The sequence below is a fragment of the Bombina bombina genome, chromosome 6 (assembly GCF_027579735.1).
Source record: "Bombina bombina isolate aBomBom1 chromosome 6, aBomBom1.pri, whole genome shotgun sequence".
NCBI classification, from domain to species: domain Eukaryota; kingdom Metazoa; phylum Chordata; class Amphibia; order Anura; family Bombinatoridae; genus Bombina; species Bombina bombina.
In genome coordinates this window covers 1,111,278,856-1,111,298,161 of record NC_069504.1, presented here as the reverse complement: position 1 = coordinate 1,111,298,161, position 19,306 = coordinate 1,111,278,856, and the positions used below count along the sequence as shown (strand labels likewise).

General features: G+C 40.9%; 1 protein-coding gene across 1 annotated transcript in view; it reads right to left on the bottom strand.

The window, feature by feature from the left end:
- Positions 1 to 19,306, bottom strand: part of EFCAB6 (EF-hand calcium binding domain 6) — a 423,875-nt gene that overhangs the window by 27,390 nt on the left and 377,179 nt on the right. The window contains exons 22-27 of the mRNA XM_053719700.1: positions 17,936 to 18,091; positions 15,708 to 15,903; positions 11,120 to 11,311; positions 3,042 to 3,269; positions 1,771 to 2,007; positions 1,212 to 1,386 (exon numbers count right to left, since the gene is read on the bottom strand). Of these exons, the coding sequence (XP_053575675.1) occupies positions 1,212 to 1,386; positions 1,771 to 2,007; positions 3,042 to 3,269; positions 11,120 to 11,311; positions 15,708 to 15,903; positions 17,936 to 18,091 (1,184 nt within the window). The remainder of the gene's footprint in view (positions 1 to 1,211; positions 1,387 to 1,770; positions 2,008 to 3,041; positions 3,270 to 11,119; positions 11,312 to 15,707; positions 15,904 to 17,935; positions 18,092 to 19,306) is intronic.

Sequence of the window (19,306 nt, the reverse complement as noted above, 5' to 3'; positions counted from 1 at the left end):
TTGAGCACACCGGGTTAATGAAAATCTGTCTGTGCCATCCTGTGCCCCGTAGTGGGAACATAAAATAAATGTAATCTCATGGCTGCAAGCAAATGGTACATAGTAAAAATTCCACAGTTCCAGCTGGAAATGTTTTTGTCAATTCCCCCAGGCAGGCTGAAGTGAATAATGCAGATTTTAGAAATCACATCCTGCAACATGCTACACCGTGACTGTTTGATCAGCAGAGGAGCTAATTTATATCTGGTCCTAATCAGTGAAAGAAAAGATGATAGCATACTCAATGGGTATCTTGCTGGACTGTAAAACAAATGCAAATTTTGCTAACAAACAGATAGTACTTATTTTCTTAGGCATATACAGTATATTTATGCTTGGGACCAGAAAAAGTTTGGATTTCGGAATAGTTTGGATTTTGGAATATTTGTATCTGTAAAATGAGGCAGATTGGAGAGGGGATGGGACCAAGTGTAAACAATAATGTCTTATGTCATTTAGGTAATATTTACATGTCATACTACAACTTATACTTGTAACCTAAAGGTAGTTTTATACTTGTGTATACAAAGTACCCACAGAAAGATTGTACAGTATAGGGACGTGTATTCAGAAACTTTGTGAGGATCCGAATGCAGAAGAAAGAAGCGGCTTGTTCCCTTTGGATATTTTCGGAGCTGGATTGAGTATTGTAAAAGATCCCCATCATAAGATCTGGATGTGCACAGATCATAGTGTGGGGATCTTTTACAGGAATCAATCCGGCTACAAAAACATACAAAGGGAACCAGCCGCTGCTAACTTCCGCATTCAAATGTATGTCCCTAGTACAGTACTGTCAGTGTAATCAGAACAATAAATATAGACTACTATGTGCGTCTTAGAACACAAAAAACATACCAAATACAGAGACACAAAAGATTGTGACTTACAGGTGGGGAAAAATGTTACATTTTGGTAATTTTCATTTTAAAAATATTAATTAAAACGTTTGGATTTGGGGTTTGTACCTGACTTTAATGTCTCTTTAATAATATGGTGCTGCTTTACTCTTAGATCAGCACAATTTTACTGGAAATACAACTTTTGATTGCAGTTCAGAAGAGGAACATGTTCATTTGGAGGAAAACAATAACTCAGACATGTATTTTGCATAAATTGGTGAAAAATGAAACAACGTTTTCCTGGAGCAGAGAACTTAGACCTGCACATACCTAGGAAGTCTGCGGCAGAGACTTCTCCCGACCTTTCGGGATCATGATCTCTGCAAGCCTTGTGAACTTCTTGCCAAATCTTTTGAAGATAATTTCTAAGCTTGTTTTCGAGCTCTTCACAATTTATAAGCGGCGATGAGCGCGCTGCAGCTGTACTCGGTCGTTGACTAACAATCTGTAAAAGAAGATAATTAGCTGCAAGCAAAGTGTACGATGTCGCATTTTTTCCATTTTCACTGCACCTGTACGAGTATTTTTTTTTCTTTAGGGACACATCAAACTAATAAATAATGATTTTATGGCAGATAAAAGCCAGTAGTCTAATCAAGTCTGCCCGTTCAGCTATCTTCTGAAAAACTCTCAGCTTAATTAATCTTCAGGATAGTTGAATGCAAATCTCAGGCATGCTTAACCCATTGGCTGCCAGAGAGTGTTAAAATGCAAGCTACACAGCCAAAGAAATCATTTCAGTTATACAGTCTCTACCATCTTGGGGACGTCAAATAATCGTTACCTAACATTTATTCAACAAAGTACAGCTTTAGTTAACAACACTTACATTACATTTATTTAAGACACAAGGTGCAGTTTTTGGGCGTCTGATCCGAGATGGTGAACCTGATGAACTCTGGCAAGGTATAACAGCTGAACTTGGTTTGCCTATTTTTTCTGCGTTACTAGCTACTCCATTTTGTGTTGGAGTTAATGGGATTTCTCCTCTGAACTTCTTTAAAAATTCATGGTAATTGAGGTTTCCGTAGGGATTTAGAGGCAAGGTGTTCCAAAGGTTTTCAAACTGTAGGGAATAATGCATTTTAGGAGAGAATAAACAAAAAAAATTAACAAAAATATATGCCTAACTACTGACTCATTTTTTTAAGTCATGGTAACTGCACTAGTATTTATATTGAAAGTTTAAGTTAATAGAACTGGGCCTCCATTACATATGCAGCGTCACCCGCAAAAGCTGGCGACGCCAGATTTTACGCGATTTTGGTATTACGCCATACAAGTTACGCGCGTATATTTCACCCTTCGGCCGTATCTTTTTTACCCATAGACTAACATAGAACAGCAGCGCAATTTGGTATCCAATATACAGCGTAAGGACTTACGTGCGCAGAATTCAGAAAATCTACTCCATTCTGATCTCGCCACATATTGCAGGCGCAGCAACCCTTGCACTGACTAAAAAAGCAACGCAACTCCCTGGAAGCCTTAACAAACACATACATTTAAGCAGCATTTCAAGGTTAAAGGGATAGTATACTATGATATTGTTTTTTTAAGGTTTATTTGTGTATTTGAAATAGTTTGGAGCCACAACATAATCAAATGGATTGAGCTTGTAGGTACTTTATCACATTGTGGACATATAATTGCTTATTTACTTTAAATTTCTTCTCAAAGCAATCAACAATACTTGGAGGAGAGAACAATGGGAAATCATAATTGTATTACCTTCATCTCTTTATATATGGGTTTATATATGAATTTTGAATAGCATAATTACGTGTCGCATTTTTATATGAAATTGCGGTTAATTTTTACGAGTGTTAGCCTAATTTGCATAAAACTACTCTTTATTGACACTTTCCGTGGATAAAATACTGGCGTAAGTCACTTGCGATGACTAAAATGTGTATTTGCGCACATTTCAGAAGATCGACAGTTTGTCCTACTTACGCCAGTTTAGCATCTAACGGCGCAGTATATGTAATACCCCGATGTGCGAGGTGAATTTACGGGCGGCGTGGGTTCCCACGCTTGTGCCGAAACCTGCGCCATATATGTGATCACGTCCCTGATATATATTGTATGACATCTTACTTGGTCATCTGTGAGGAGCATGAAATTCTTGCTGAAAAGATCTCGGAAATCTTCCTTTGAAATCACATTAATATTTGCATAGTCAATATTCAGAAAGTCCTGCATAATGGTGTAGAAGCGAGCAGTGATGACTTCATGAATGCGCGTCACTATGTCATTCATTGACAGCTCTTGCATGGGCTTGGGTCGGGTGGCGTGCTGGACTCTCTCAATCCATGTGGCAGACGGCTAAGAAAAAACCCCACATTATTAAGCCATCAGAGGAAAGCAGGGACATATAATTCAAAACCAGAGATGACAAGCACTATATACATAGCATTCCTACACACAATTCAATACTCAAGAGTCGGTGTGCATGTGTCTTGAGTCAAGACACATGCACACCATATCTTAGTATGCTCTCATGGGAAGTTTCAGCAAAGATACTAAGACAAAAATGTAAATTTGATATTTAAAGTAAATTGGAAAGTTGTTTCTTTTTATGCATGCTGAGTAAGGAGTTTCATTTTGACTTTAACGTCCCTTTAAAAGAAAAAGGGATTGATAATACAAGATGCTGTTCCCCACCAGCAGCACCCAACACTCTAAAGCTTTTTTGTAATAAGATTAAAATGATACGTTTTGTAAATGCCCCTGTCCTACCCAACATCCAGCAACCAATAGTAAGTTATCCCCAGCCCCTACAACTGTAGCTATGGAATAGTTCTGCCAAATTATAAATGAGCTATGTGGGGCTCTGTTAGCTCAAGATATTGTCATTGTATAACAGTTTATCTTCTAGCTTTGCAAATATTGTTCTGAAAACATAGTCCAAATAACCTAAAAATTTACTTAAAAAAACAAATGGTTGCAAAGTCATAAAAGGCTGTGCCAGTTCCACTTCAAACAATCCCCAAGATATTCTGTATATAATGTGCTTGGAAATATTTTGTAAATTAACCTAATGGTCCAAATCTCAATCATTACCCAGTGAAGCTAGCAAGTTGCTCCCCGCTCCTGTTTAAACTACCACCCTGTGCACCAAAGCATATAACCCATCTGAACACACACTCCTGCTGCCTCCCACTGTATGCAAGACCCCCTTAAATAGCACGCCCAATGCACAACAACCACTCACTACTCCTCTAACACCCACTGGCCACCACTGTATGAAAGACCCCCCTTAAATAGCACGCCCAATGCACAACAACCACTCACTACTCCTCTAACACCCACTGACCACCACTGTATGAAAGACAACCCTTAAATAGCACGTCCAATGCACAACAACCACTCACTACTCCTCTAACACCAACTGACCACCACTGTATGCAAGACCCCCCTTAAATAGCACGTCCAATGCACAACAACCGCTCACTACTGCTCTAACGCCCACTGACCACCACTGTATGCAAGACCCCCCTTAAATAGCACGCCCAATGCACAACAACCGCTCACTACTGCTCTAACGCCCACTGACCACCACTGTATGCAAGACCCCCCTTAAATAGCACGCCCAATGCACAACAACCGCTCACTACTGCTCTAACGCCCACTGACCACCACTGTATGCAAGACCCCCCTTAAATAGCACGCCCAATGCACAACAACCGCTCACTACTCCTCTAACACCAACTGACCACCACTGTATGCAAGACCCCCCTTAAATAGCACGTCCAATGCACAACAACCGCTCACTACTGCTCAAACGCCCACTGACCACCACTGTATGCAAGACCCCCCTTAAATAGCACGTCCAATGCACAACAACCGCTCACTACTGCTCTAACGCCCACTGACCACCACTGTATGCAAGACCCCCCTTAAATAGCACGCCCAATGCACAACAACCGCTCACTACTCCTCTAACACCCACTGACCACCACTGTATGCAAGACCCCCCTTAAATAGCATGCCCAATGCACAACAGCCGCTCACTACTCTTCTAACACCCACTGACCACCACTGTATGCAAGACCCCCCTTAAATAGCACGTCCAATGCACAACAGCCTCTCACTACTCCTCTAACACCTACTGACCACCACTGTATGAAAGACCCCCCTTAAATAGCACGCCCAATGCACAACAACCGCTCACTACTCCTCTAACACCCACTGACCACCACTGTATGCAAGACCCCCCTTAAATAGCATGCCCAATGCACAACAACCCTCACTACTGCTCTAACGCCCACTGACCACCACTGTATGCAACACCCCCCTTAAATAGCACGCCCAATGCACAACAGCCACTCATTACTCTTCTAACACCCACTGACCACCACTTTATGTAAGACCCCCCTTAAATAGCATGCCCAATGCACAACAACCGCTCACTACTCTTCTAACACCCACTGACCACCACTGTATGCAAGACCCCCCTTAAATAGCACGCCCAATGCACAACAGCCACTCACTACTCCTCTAACACCCATTGACCACCACTGTATGAAAGACCCCCCTTAAATAGCATGCCCAATGCACAACAACCACTCACTACCACTCTAACACCCACTGACCACCACTGTATGAAAGACCCCCTTAATAGCATGCCCAATGCAAAACAACCGCTTACTACTTCTCTAACACCCAATGACCACCACTGTATGAAAGACCCCCTTAAATAGCACGCCCAATGCACAACAACCGCTCACTACTCCTCTAACACCCACTGACCACCACTGTATGAAAGACCCCCCTTAAATAGCACGCCCAATGCACAACAACCGATCACTACTCCTCTAACACCCACTGACCACCACTGTATGAAAGACCCCCCTTAAATAGCATGCCCAATGCACAAAAACCGCTCACTGCTCCTCTAACACCCAATGACCACCACTGTATGAAAGACCCCCCTTAAATAACACGCCCAATGCACAACAACCGCTCACTACTCCTCTAACACCCACTGACCACCACTGTATGAAAGACCCCCCCTTAAATAGCACGCCCAATGAACAACAACCGCTCACTACTCCTCTAACACCCAATGACCACCACTGTATGAAAGACCCCCCTTAAATAGCACGCCAAATGCACAACCGCTCACTACTCCTCTAACACCCACTGACCACCACTGTATGAAAGACCCCCCTTAAATAGCAGGCCCAATGCACAACAACCGCTCACTACTCCTCTAACACCCACTGACCACCACTGTATGGAAGACCCCCTTAAATAGCATGCCCAATGCACAACAACCGCTCACTACTCCTCTAACACCCACTGACCACCACTGTATGAAAGACCCCCTTAAATAGCATGCCCAATGCAAAACAACCGCTTACTACTCCTCTAACACCCAATGACCACCACTGTATGAAAGACCCCCTTAAATAGCACGCCCAATGCACAACAACCGCTCACTACTCCTCTAACACCCACTGACCACCACTGTATGAAAGAACCCCCTTAAATAGCACGCCCAATGCACAACAACCGCTCACTACTCCTCTAACACCCACTGACCACCACTGTATGAAAGACCCCCCTTAAATAGCACGCCCAATGCACAACAACCGCTCACTGCTCCTCTAACACCCAATGACCACCACTGTATGAAAGACCCCCTTAAATAACACGCCCAATGCACAACAACCGCTCACTACTCCTCTAACACCCACTGACCACCACTGTATCAAAGACCCCCCTTAAATAGCACGCCCAATGAACAACAACCGCTCACTACTCCTCTAACACCCAATGACCACCACTGTATGAAAGACCCCCCTTAAATAGCACGCCCAATGAACAACAACCGCTCACTACTCCTCTAACACCCAATGACCACCACTGTATCAAAGACCCCCCTTAAATAGCACGCCCAATGCACAACAACCGCTCACTACTCCTCTAACACCCACTGACCACCACTGTATGAAAGAACCCCCTTAAATAGCACGCCCAATGCACAACAACCACTCACTACTCCTCTAACACCAACTGACCACCACTGTATGAAAGACCCCCCTTAAATAGCACGCCCAATGCACAACAACCGATCACTACTCCTCTAACACCCACTGACCACCACTGTATGAAAGACCCCCTTAAATAGCACGCCCAATGCACAACAACCGATCACTACTCCTCTAACACCCACTGACCACCACTGTATGAAAGACCCCCCTTAAATAGCACGCCCAATGCACAACAACCACTCACTACTCCTCTAACACCCACTGACCACCACTGTATGAAAGACCCCCCTTAAATAGCACGCCCAATGCACAACAACCGCTCACTACTCCTCTAACACCCACTGACCACCACTGTATGAAAGACCCCCCTTAAATAGCACGCCCAATGCACAACAACCGCTCACTACTCCTCTAACACCCAATGACCACCACTGAATGAAAGACCCCCCTTAAATAGCACGCCCAATGCACAACAGCCGCTCACTGCTCCTCTAACACCCAATGACCACCACTGTATGAAAGACCCCCCTTAAATAACACGCCCAATGCACAACAACCGCTCACTACTCCTCTAACACCCACTGACCACCACTGTATGAAAGACCCCCCTTAAATAGCACGCCCAATGAACAACAACCGCTCACTACTCCTCTAACACCCAATGACCACCACTGTATGAAAGACCCCCCTTAAATAGCACGCCAAATGCACAACCGCTCACTACTCCTCTAACACCCACTGACCACCACTGTATGAAAGACCCCCCTTAAATAGCAGGCCCAATGCACAACAACCGCTCACTACTCCTCTAACACCCACTGACCACCACTGTATGGAAGACCCCCCTTAAATAGCATGCCCAATGCACAACAACCGCTCACTACTCCTCTAACACCCACTGACCACCACTGTATGAAAGACCCCCTTAAATAGCATGCCCAATGCAAAACAACCGCTTACTACTCCTCTAACACCCAATGACCACCACTGTATGAAAGACCCCCTTAAATAGCACGCCCAATGCACAACAACCGCTCACTACTCCTCTAACACCCACTGACCACCACTGTATGAAAGAACCCCCTTAAATAGCACGCCCAATGCACAACAACCGCTCACTACTCCTCTAACACCCACTGACCACCACTGTATGAAAGACCCCCCTTAAATAGCATGCCCAATGCACAACAACCGCTCACTGCTCCTCTAACACCCAATGACCACCACTGTATGAAAGACCCCCTTAAATAACACGCCCAATGCACAACAACCGCTCACTACTCCTCTAACACCCACTGACCACCACTGTATCAAAGACCCCCCTTAAATAGCACGCCCAATGAACAACAACCGCTCACTACTCCTCTAACACCCAATGACCACCACTGTATCAAAGACCCCCCTTAAATAGCACGCCCAATGCACAACAACCACTCACTACTCCTCTAACACCCACTGACCACCACTGTATGAAAGACCCCCCTTAAATAGCACGCCCAATGCACAACAACCACTCACTACTCCTCTAACACCCACTGACCACCACTGTATGAAAGACCCCCCTTAAATAGCACGCCCAATGCACAACAACCGCTCACTACTCCTCTAACACCCACTGACCACCACTGTATGAAAGACCCCCCTTAAATAGCACGCCCAATGCACAACAACCGCTCACTACTCCTCTAACACCCAATGACCACCACTGAATGAAAGACCCCCCTTAAATAGCACGCCCAATGCACAACAGCCGCTCACTGCTCCTCTAACACCCAATGACCACCACTGTATGAAAGACCCCCCTTAAATAACACGCCCAATGCACAACAACCGCTCACTACTCCTCTAACACCCACTGACCACCACTGTATGAAAGACCCCCCTTAAATAGCACGCCCAATGAACAACAACCGCTCACTACTCCTCTAACACCCAATGACCACCACTGTATGAAAGACCCCCCTTAAATAGCACGCCAAATGCACAACCGCTCACTACTCCTCTAACACCCACTGACCACCACTGTATGAAAGACCCCCCTTAAATAGCAGGCCCAATGCACAACAACCGCTCACTACTCCTCTAACACCCACTGACCACCACTGTATGGAAGACCCCCCTTAAATAGCATGCCCAATGCACAACAACCGCTCACTACTCCTCTAACACCCACTGACCACCACTGTATGAAAGACCCCCTTAAATAGCATGCCCAATGCAAAACAACCGCTTACTACTCCTCTAACACCCAATGACCACCACTGTATGAAAGACCCCCTTAAATAGCACGCCCAATGCACAACAACCGCTCACTACTCCTCTAACACCCACTGACCACCACTGTATGAAAGAACCCCCTTAAATAGCACGCCCAATGCACAACAACCGCTCACTACTCCTCTAACACCCACTGACCACCACTGTATGAAAGACCCCCCTTAAATAGCATGCCCAATGCACAACAACCGCTCACTGCTCCTCTAACACCCAATGACCACCACTGTATGAAAGATCCCCTTAAATAACACGCCCAATGCACAACAACCGCTCACTACTCCTCTAACACCCACTGACCACCACTGTATCAAAGACCCCCCTTAAATAGCACGCCCAATGAACAACAACCGCTCACTACTCCTCTAACACCCAATGACCACCACTGTATCAAAGACCCCCCTTAAATAGCACGCCCAATGCACAACAACCACTCACTACTCCTCTAACACCCACTGACCACCACTGTATGAAAGAACCCCCTTAAATAGCACGCCCAATGCACAACAACCACTCACTACTCCTCTAACACCAACTGACCACCACTGTATGAAAGACCCCCCTTAAATAGCACGCCCAATGCACAACAGCCGCTCACTACTCCTCTAACACCCACTGACCACCACTGTATGAAAGACCCCCCTTAAATAGCACGCCCAATGCACAACAGCCGCTCACTACTCCTCTAACACCCACTGACCACCACTGTATGAAAGACCCCCCTTAAATAGCACGCCCAATGCACAACAACCACTCACTACTCCTCTAACACCAACTGACCACCACTGTATGAAAGACCCCCCTTAAATAGCACGCCCAATGCACAACAACCACTCACTACTCCTCTAACACCAACTGACCACCACTGTATGAAAGACCCCCCTGAAATAGCACGCCCAATGCACAACAACCACTCACTACTCCTCTAACACCCAATGACCACCACTGAATGAAAGACCCCCCTTAAATAGCACGCCCAATGCGCAACAACCGCTCACTACTCCTCTAACACCCAATGACCACCACTGAATGAAAGACCCCCCTTAAATAGCACGCCCAATGCACAACCGCTCACTACTCCTCTAACACCCACTGACCACCACTGTATGAAAGACCCCCCTTAAATAGCACGCCCAATGCACAACAACCCACTCAAAGGGACATAAAATCTAAAAATAATGCTTTAATATTATAGCATTTCATTATTGCACTATTGCAGCAAAGCATTACTGGAAGTTAGATAAGCACATGTGGTGAACCAATAACAAGAGGCATATGTGTGTAGCCACCAATCAGCATCAAGCTCACTGTAGTGCATTGCTGCCGCTGAGGATATGTACGTTATTTTTTAACATTGGATACCGCAAAGCAAACATGATAAAAAAAGTGAATTTAAAAGTGTCTTACAATAACATGCTTTATCTGAACCATGGAAGCTTAAATGTGATTGTTATACTCCTTTAACTCACCCCTTAATACAGAGGCTAAAATCATGTGACAGTGCCACACTAAAGATCACTCATCACTTGAGCAGTCCCTAAAATGACTTTTGTTCACTCTTAATAAAGTCCTTCGCTTCACGGCTCTGCAAGTTTAGCATTTGTGAGGACATATATCCAAATAAACGCATGTGCGCTGTGTCTATTCTCATTCTAGACATTGTTAGTAAAATGCAGTTTAATAACGGAATATTTCTGACTATTATTAACAAAGAAGATAAAGAAACATAAGATTTCTACTCTTTTCCCTATACCCCACCCTTCCCCTCTCCAATTTTCTTGGCAATCACCGGACAAATCCATAAAAGACGTTTGTGTATAAAATTATTGGGTTTACAGTGAAACCTCTGACGTTAAAACACAAGATCTCTTGTATTTATTTATACATGGCAGATCTTCATACCTCAGCGGTGAATGCAGAGAAATTGTATAAGAAGATTTTCCAGTCTATTGTCTGATCATCATTCACAGCCAGTTTGCTGAGCATATACTTGAATTGCTTGTCCGTTAGCTTAAAACAGAAACTGTCAAGAACCTGGTGCAATTCAAAGGTTTTTATTGTGCCGGTGTCATCCTTATCATATGTAGAAAAAGCCTGCAGAAAGGCACAAGCATGTATTATATCCCCAGTCACTTTCGTAAAACGTAAAATAATAAGCAGCAAGATTGTTACCTTACGGTTCTTATAGCTTATGCAAAGATCTGCAGTGCTATGGAAATAACATACAAAGTGATCATTATTAGATTGCTCTTGGGGAGAGCAAGTGAGTTGTTATTTGGATGATGAAAGGAACAGTATGTATGAAACACTTACATCTCACATCTACAGAAATAATTGTCATTTATATAATGAAAGAGTAGAGTTACTGATAGACTGACAGACAGACAGATAGACTGGAAAACAAAAAAAGACAGACAAATAGATGAACAATCAATCTATCTATCTATCTATCTATCTATCTATCTATCATCTATCTATCTATCTATCAATCAATCAAGGTATCTATCTATCTATCTATCCATCCATCCATCCATCCATCCATCCATCCATCTATCTATCTATCTATCTATCTATCTATCTATCTATATGCCTGTCTGTCTATCAATCTATCTACAGTATCTATCAATCAATTAAGCTATCTATCTATTTATCAATCAATCAATCTAGCTATCTATCTATAAATATCAGTCTATCTAAGTATCTATCTACATACAAAAAGTTAGTGAGTAGTAAATCAATAATATATATATAAAAAAAAATTCAGACAAGATAGAAAAATAATAAAAACATTTTACGGACAATTATTTTTTGTAATATGTAAGTGTATCTATAGTTAAAGGGACACTGAACCAAAATTTTGTCTTTCATGATCCAGATAGAGCATGAAATTGTAAGCAACTTTCTAATGTACTCCTATTATCAATTTTTCTTCATTCTCTTGCTATCTTTATTTTAAAAGCAGGAATGTAAATCTTAGCAGCCAGCCCATTTTAGGTTCAGCCCCATACATAACGCTTGCTTATTGGAGGCTGACATTTACCCACCAATAAGCAAGCATAACCCAGGTTCTCAACCAAAAATGGGCCGGCTCTTATGCATCACATTCCTGCTTTTTAAATAAAGATAGCAAGAGAAGAAAAGAAAAATTGATAATAGGAGTAAATTAGAAAGTTGCTTAAAATTGCTGATCTATCTGAATCATGAAATAAAAAAATTGGGTTTAGTGTCCCTTTAAATTTCAAATTAGCTTTCAGTGTTAAAATTTGATCTGCATTATGCACTAGTTAAATTTAGATTTGAGATGTGGGTACTTGCCTGACAGACAGACAGACAGACTGACTCACTAGCCTATATGACACTCAAATGGATTTATTTGCACCAGATAAAAACCTATGACATTTGCACATTAAAATATTTTATATTACAAAAGTTAATGTAGATTTGTGAGAGCTAAATTTGAGTTAAAACTAATTTTGTGAATGGCAAATCTCTATTGAAGATACTTTGCAAATTGAGCTTGCTTATATAAAACAATCAGTCTGCTACTGAACTAAACAGATATCCTCAGCACATGCACGGTAGATAGTGATTATTGTTTTTAAATTGGCATAGGTGTGTGTGCAGAACGTTGTAGCTCATTGTTGTGTGTAAGAGTTCAGACTGCAGAACGTTGTAGCTCATTGTTGTGTGTAAGAGTTCAGACTGCAGAACGTTGTAGCTCATTGTTGTGTGTAAGAGTTCAGACTGCAGAACGTTGTAGCTCATTGTTGTGTGTAAGAGTTCAGACTGCAGAACGTTGTAGCTCATTGTTGTGTGTAAGAGTTCAGACTGCAGAACGTTGTAGCTCATTGTTGTGTGTAAGAGTTCAGACTGCAGAACGTTGTAGCTCATTGTTGTGTGTAAGAGTTCAGACTGCAGAACATTGTAGCTCATTGTTGTGTGTAAGAGTTCAGACTGCAGAACGTTGTAGCTCATTGTTGTGTGTAAGAGTTCAGACTGCAGAACGTTGTAGCTCATTGTTGTGTGTAAGAGTTCAGACTGCAGAACGTTGTAGCTCATTGTTGTGTGTAAGAGTTCAGACTGCAGAACATTGTAGCTCATTGTTGTGTGTAAGAGTTCAGACTGCAGAACGTTGTAGCTCATTGTTGTGTGTAAGAGTTCAGACTGCAGAACATTGTAGCTCATTGTTGTGTGTAAGAGTTCAGACTGCAGAACGTTGTAGCTCATTGTTGTGTGTAAGAGTTCAGACTGCAGAACATTGTAGCTCATTGTTGTGTGTAAGAGTTCAGACTGCAGAACGTTGTAGCTCATTGTTGTGTGTAAGAGTTCAGACTGCAGAACGTTGTAGCTCATTGTTGTGTGTAAGAGTTCAGACTGCAGAACGTTGTAGCTCATTGTTGTGTGTAAGAGTTCAGACTGCAGAACGTTGTAGCTCATTGTTGTGTGTAAGAGTTCAGACTGCAGAACGTTGTAGCTCATTGTTGTGTGTAAGAGTTCAGACTGCAGAACGTTGTAGCTCATTGTTGTGTGTAAGAGTTCAGACTGCAGAACGTTGTAGCTCATTGTTGTGTGTAAGAGTTCAGACTGCAGAACGTTGTAGCTCATTGTTGTGTGTAAGAGTTCAGACTGCAGAACGTTGTAGCTCATTGTTGTGTGTAAGAGTTCAGACTGCAGAACATTGTAGCTCATTGTTGTGTGTAAGAGTTCAGACTGCAGAACGTTGTAGCTCATTGTTGTGTGTAAGAGTTCAGACTGCAGAACGTTGTAGCTCATTGTTGTGTGTAAGAGTTCAGACTGCAGAACGTTGTAGCTCATTATTGTGCTAGGTTTAAAGTGAAACATGTGCAGTGAAGATCATTTGCAAAGAGACCAGCTTGTTAACACCTGTATTACTTTTCTATGGTGAACTAGCAGTCTACTCATTTGTGTGATGTCATTATGAAATGTAAAACTGCACAAGGACTTATTAAAGGAGCAGTCAACACAGTATATTTGCATAATCAACAAATGCAATATAACAATACAATGCAATAGCACTTAGTCTGAACTTCAAATGAGTAGTAGATTCTTTTCTGACAATTTTAAAAGTTATGTCTATTTCCATTCCCTCTGTACCATGAGACAGCCATCAGCCAATCACAAATGCATACACGTACCATGTGACAGTCATCAGCCAATCATAAATGCATACATATTTATTTTGTGAATTCTTGCACATGCTTAGTAGGAGCTGGTGACTCAAAAAGTTTAATATATAAAAAGACTGCATATTTTGTTAACGGAAGTAAATTGGAATTTTGTTTAAAATTGCTGCTCTATGTGAATAATGAAAGTTTAATTTTGACTTGAGTGTCCCTTTAAATGTCTAGACAGCTCAGGACACATAATGCTACAAGCCTCACTTATGGCAGTTAAAGGCAATACTGAATAGTAAACCGAATAGTTTTCCAAATATTTTTTAAGCTATTACATTGTCGGCAATACAGTAAGCAGACTCCTACCCAATGAAAGCTTTACAATATGATACGTTCATTTCACTTCTGTTCTTTCATATGCATGGTAGGAAATATTTAAGTACTATGTTCTTTTAAATCATGTCCTGGATTGATAGCAAGAAAAACCTCAGGGTGACGATTATTTAATGGGATAGCAATAGTCGAAACGGAAATGTGCATGGGAACATTTACATTTTAAAAAATAGAAGATTTTTTGCAATATACTACCATTAGCAAAACTGCTTCTACTGAAAGTTATCACTGTTTCTCAGCGGCATACGCACATATGCTGTGAGTGACCCCTGCATCAATATTCCAACCCCGCAACTTCAGCAGCAACTTATATGACACAAATGAAATCTTCACTGGCACAATATAGACCACCCCTAGCTCTCTGACCAGGCACAGTGTTGGAAAGCTGATGTTCTAGCCACACATAGCAAATACGCACATATCGCTGAAACCGTAATAACGTCTACAAGAAGCAGTTTTACTAATGGATGTATAATGTAAAACACTTCTATTTAAAACTGAAAAGCCTTCATGCACAGTTCAGTTTTGACTATTCTGTTAATGCATTTAAATTGTGATCAAAGGACCGCTTAATGCAGTAGAATTGCATAATTAACACGTGCATAATAAAAAGACACCTACTCTGAATTTCAAATAAGCAGTAGATTTTTTTTCTGACAAATTTATTTTTCCTCCTATTTTCTGGCCCCCGTGTATCATGTGACAGACATTGGCCAATCACAGACTAGTATACGTATAACCTGTGAGCCTGTGCACATGCTCAGTAGGATCTTGTTCCACAGAAAGTGTGAATATAAAAAGACTGTGCAAAATTTAATAATTGAATTAAATTGGAAAGTGTCTTAAAACTGCTGCTCTTTCTGAATCATAAAAGTTTATTTTGACTTGAGTGTCCCTTTAAATAAAGAGATCTGGATATCAGAGTGTCCCTTTAAATAAAAAGATCTGGACTTCAGATTTACCTTCCACAGCTCATTGTATGACGACCTTACTTTCTCCTGCAGTCGCACTAAGGCTTTCTGTGGACTCAGTGTTTGGCAGTTTTCAGTCGGCGCAGTCTGGGCCAGTCGTTGGCCATATTTAGACTCTCTCCCATCATCAATGATTCTCAGAAAATCAAAATAAGAGAGTTTGCTATTGTGAACTTTAATTCTCAACCTTAAATAAAAAACATAGCAAAACATTAAACAGGTCAAACTCAACATATCTCATTATCCAATCCTTCTATTACAGCAAATGAAACATTATTGTTTTACATCTCCTGGTTAAACAGTTCAATAGCAAGCACAGGTAATAGGACGCTGGCAGTAAATCAGAATTTTCATGTGCAAAATGTATGGCAGTTTAATTATGTTTTGGATCCTTTTTTAATATATTCCAATGTATTTTAAAAACCTTTTAAGGGGGTTTGTAAAGATTTTCACAAACCATTATGGGAGCAAAATATAAAATATGACAGCTGAGTTACATGATAAACTGAAATAACTCATATGCAATGTATATGGATCTATCTATCTATCTATCTATCTATCTATCTAACTATCTATCTTTCACAAATTTAAGCTGATTAATCTATATATTCCATTACAACGGTTTTAAGATTTCCTACATGATACAACATATGTATGTACACATTAAGGGCCATTAGCGCTGCGGAATCTGTTGGCGCTCTACAAATAACCGATAATAATAATAATAATAATAAGACTACAAGTGGATCGCTAAATATCGCTTTCGCGAATGTGCGCTGGTATTACAAGTTGAGTGCAATGCAAACACATTGCTGGGATACAGTGTGCTCACGAGAGTGCGCTTCAATAGGCTCCAATGGGAGCCTAGTTCTGATGTCAACAGAGACGACATCAGAACTTAAGCGCAGCGAAGGGGGTAAGTAGCGCAGCGATTGCAGCATTTGTAAATATACATGTATATGCTGATATACATTTATATTTATGTGTTAATATGTGTAGATACGGATATGAACACATAAATATATATGTATATAGTCATATACATATATATTTACTGGGAACACACAGTTTCCATAGACCGCAATGTAAAGGAACTTTTCAGTGCCGTTTTTTTCTAACACACCACTGCCGCCAACTTTAGCCTCAAAATACTGCCAAGCGCAGTTGCTTTTTATAAGAAAAATGCTACATATTTTTTTTTTATAAAAAACTAAAATGCCCTCAATTTTGAGGGCATTTGGGGCACTTTTAGAAAAAGAGATATTGGGGCCTATTAATTAATGTGCGAGCGGACGTGATCTGATATTGCGGATCATGTCCGCCGCACATCGATAAATGCAGACAGCATACGCTTGAAAAATATGCCCCTAAATCTCTGGTCTATTTTCTGAGCACTAATTGCTACTGAGAGCTCACTGTAGCAATAACCAGCAACTTGTAATAGCTGGTTAATTATTGCGTGCCAGCAAACGGGCATAATTTAGCGCTCCACTTGTAATCTGGCCCTAAAGCTATTATCACTACAAAATATATGCTACAGCCCTGTACAATTACGAAACAAAGATTTATAATAGCACCTGCTTATAAACATTTATTGAAATCATTTCAAACAACAAAGATCTGAAAGCATCTTACTGGTCTAGAGTTGCAGGGAATGAAATAACGGTCTAGAGAAAAAAAATATTTGGTGAAGTGTGGTTTAGGTCTAACTATACCCCCTCCAAACATCTGCTGTGTACATATAAAGCTTTGGCACTGCCATCATGCAGCTGCCTATACACTCTTTTTAACTATAGCTTTCCCCTTTTATGTTTAACCAATAATGTAGGCACTAGGGAAGAGGTCATGGACAAAAGAAGTTCTCTAATCAAAGAAACAAACATGTAAATGGTTTTCAAAGAGACTGAGTGCACTAATTCGCCCGGCATTCTCCTGCTCAGCCAAATAAACATCTGCTAAAAATAGAATAATCAGTACTTATTCAGAGGTTTCAGCAAAATAGGCTGTCAGTAAAAGTCATGAGATCTTTTTTTATTGAATGGTAATCACTTTAACACTCCAACATAACTCACATTTTTATCTCATAATTGGATGGCGTTCCGTACATTTTAGTGATTTTTAATATTATGTAAAGGCAAAGTATCTCTAGGGCGAATGGGATTCACAAAAGCACACTTTATTTTCACAAAGAGGTTGATAAAGGAAATTAGAATTAAAACCTGTATAAGAGATTGTGGAACTGATCTTCATCCAAATAGAAATTAAGATCCCGTAGAGTGCTCCAAAAATCTTCAACTGTAATGAAGCCGTCTTTATCTTTATCGATTTTAGCAAAGGCTGAGCTGAAATCTGAGAAATAGTCCCTAAATTTATCCCTGCAGGAAAAAAAAACATGTTGTTAAATTATTGTTCATTATTAAGGTGTGATGCTTCAGGATGGAGGTTAAATATTTACTAGATATTAAAGCGACATAAAACCCAAAATGTGTCTTTCGTGATTCAAGCATAAAACGTTCCAATTTACTTCTATTATCAAATTTACTTTGTTTTCTTGTTAAGATAAGCTCAGGAGTGTGCACGTGTCTGCAGTACGATATAGCAGCAGTTTGCAACAATGTTCTACATTAGCAAGAGCACTAGATGACAGCACTATTTCCTGTCATGTAGTGTTTCAGGCATGTGCACGCTACCTATCTAGATAGCTCTTCAACAAAGAATACCATGAGAATGACACAAATTTTATAATAGAAATAAAGTGATAACTTTTTAAAATTGTATTCTCTATCTGAATCATGGAAGAAAAAAAAAGTGTTACATGTCCCTTTAACGGTGGATTTTTAAGTTCTTTGATGCTCAACACTGTTTAAAGAAACATAAAGTGAAAATTAAAGGGACACTGAGCACTCTATAATCACAAGATGTTTCTATTGTCTTGCTACAGAAAAACCTATCAGCGAAGTCTAAACATTTTTAAACTAAATTAACATCTTGTTTGGAGCAATTGTATTTAATAACCAAACTCCGCCCACCACCATTTGGAGGAGCCAATGCTTTTGCAGATGACAAGGCTAATCAAGGTCATTATATTAGCATAAAGTGCATTGTTTTGCAGATGTTATCAGTTGTGCCTAATTAGGGATAGACACGTAGTAGGGTTAGACTTGAGAACTAAGCAAAGTGAATATATAAATGTGCATTTATGTATATATATAAAATCAGAAACAGACCTTGCACTCGCTGGATTTTTTAACAAACTTTTTTACAAAAATAGTGACGTTTCGGGGACAGTGTATCCCCTTCCTCAGACAGTGAATGCTTCAAACTTAGGTGAATTTATACAAACAAATAAATAACCCCTCCCCCCAATTAGCAAAAAAAAAACGCCAAAAGTGTTGCTATGGTGACCATATGTCACAAAGTGAACATCGTATATACATTGTAATATAAGCAATCAAAGCTATGACAGTGAAGATGATCAAATTAAAAGACCTGTAGTAAAATGAACATGGTAAACAACTTAACATTTCAAGTACTGGTATTCTTAACAAATCCCTAGTGTCCGTTATTGTCTGGGGAGCCAGCCAATATTG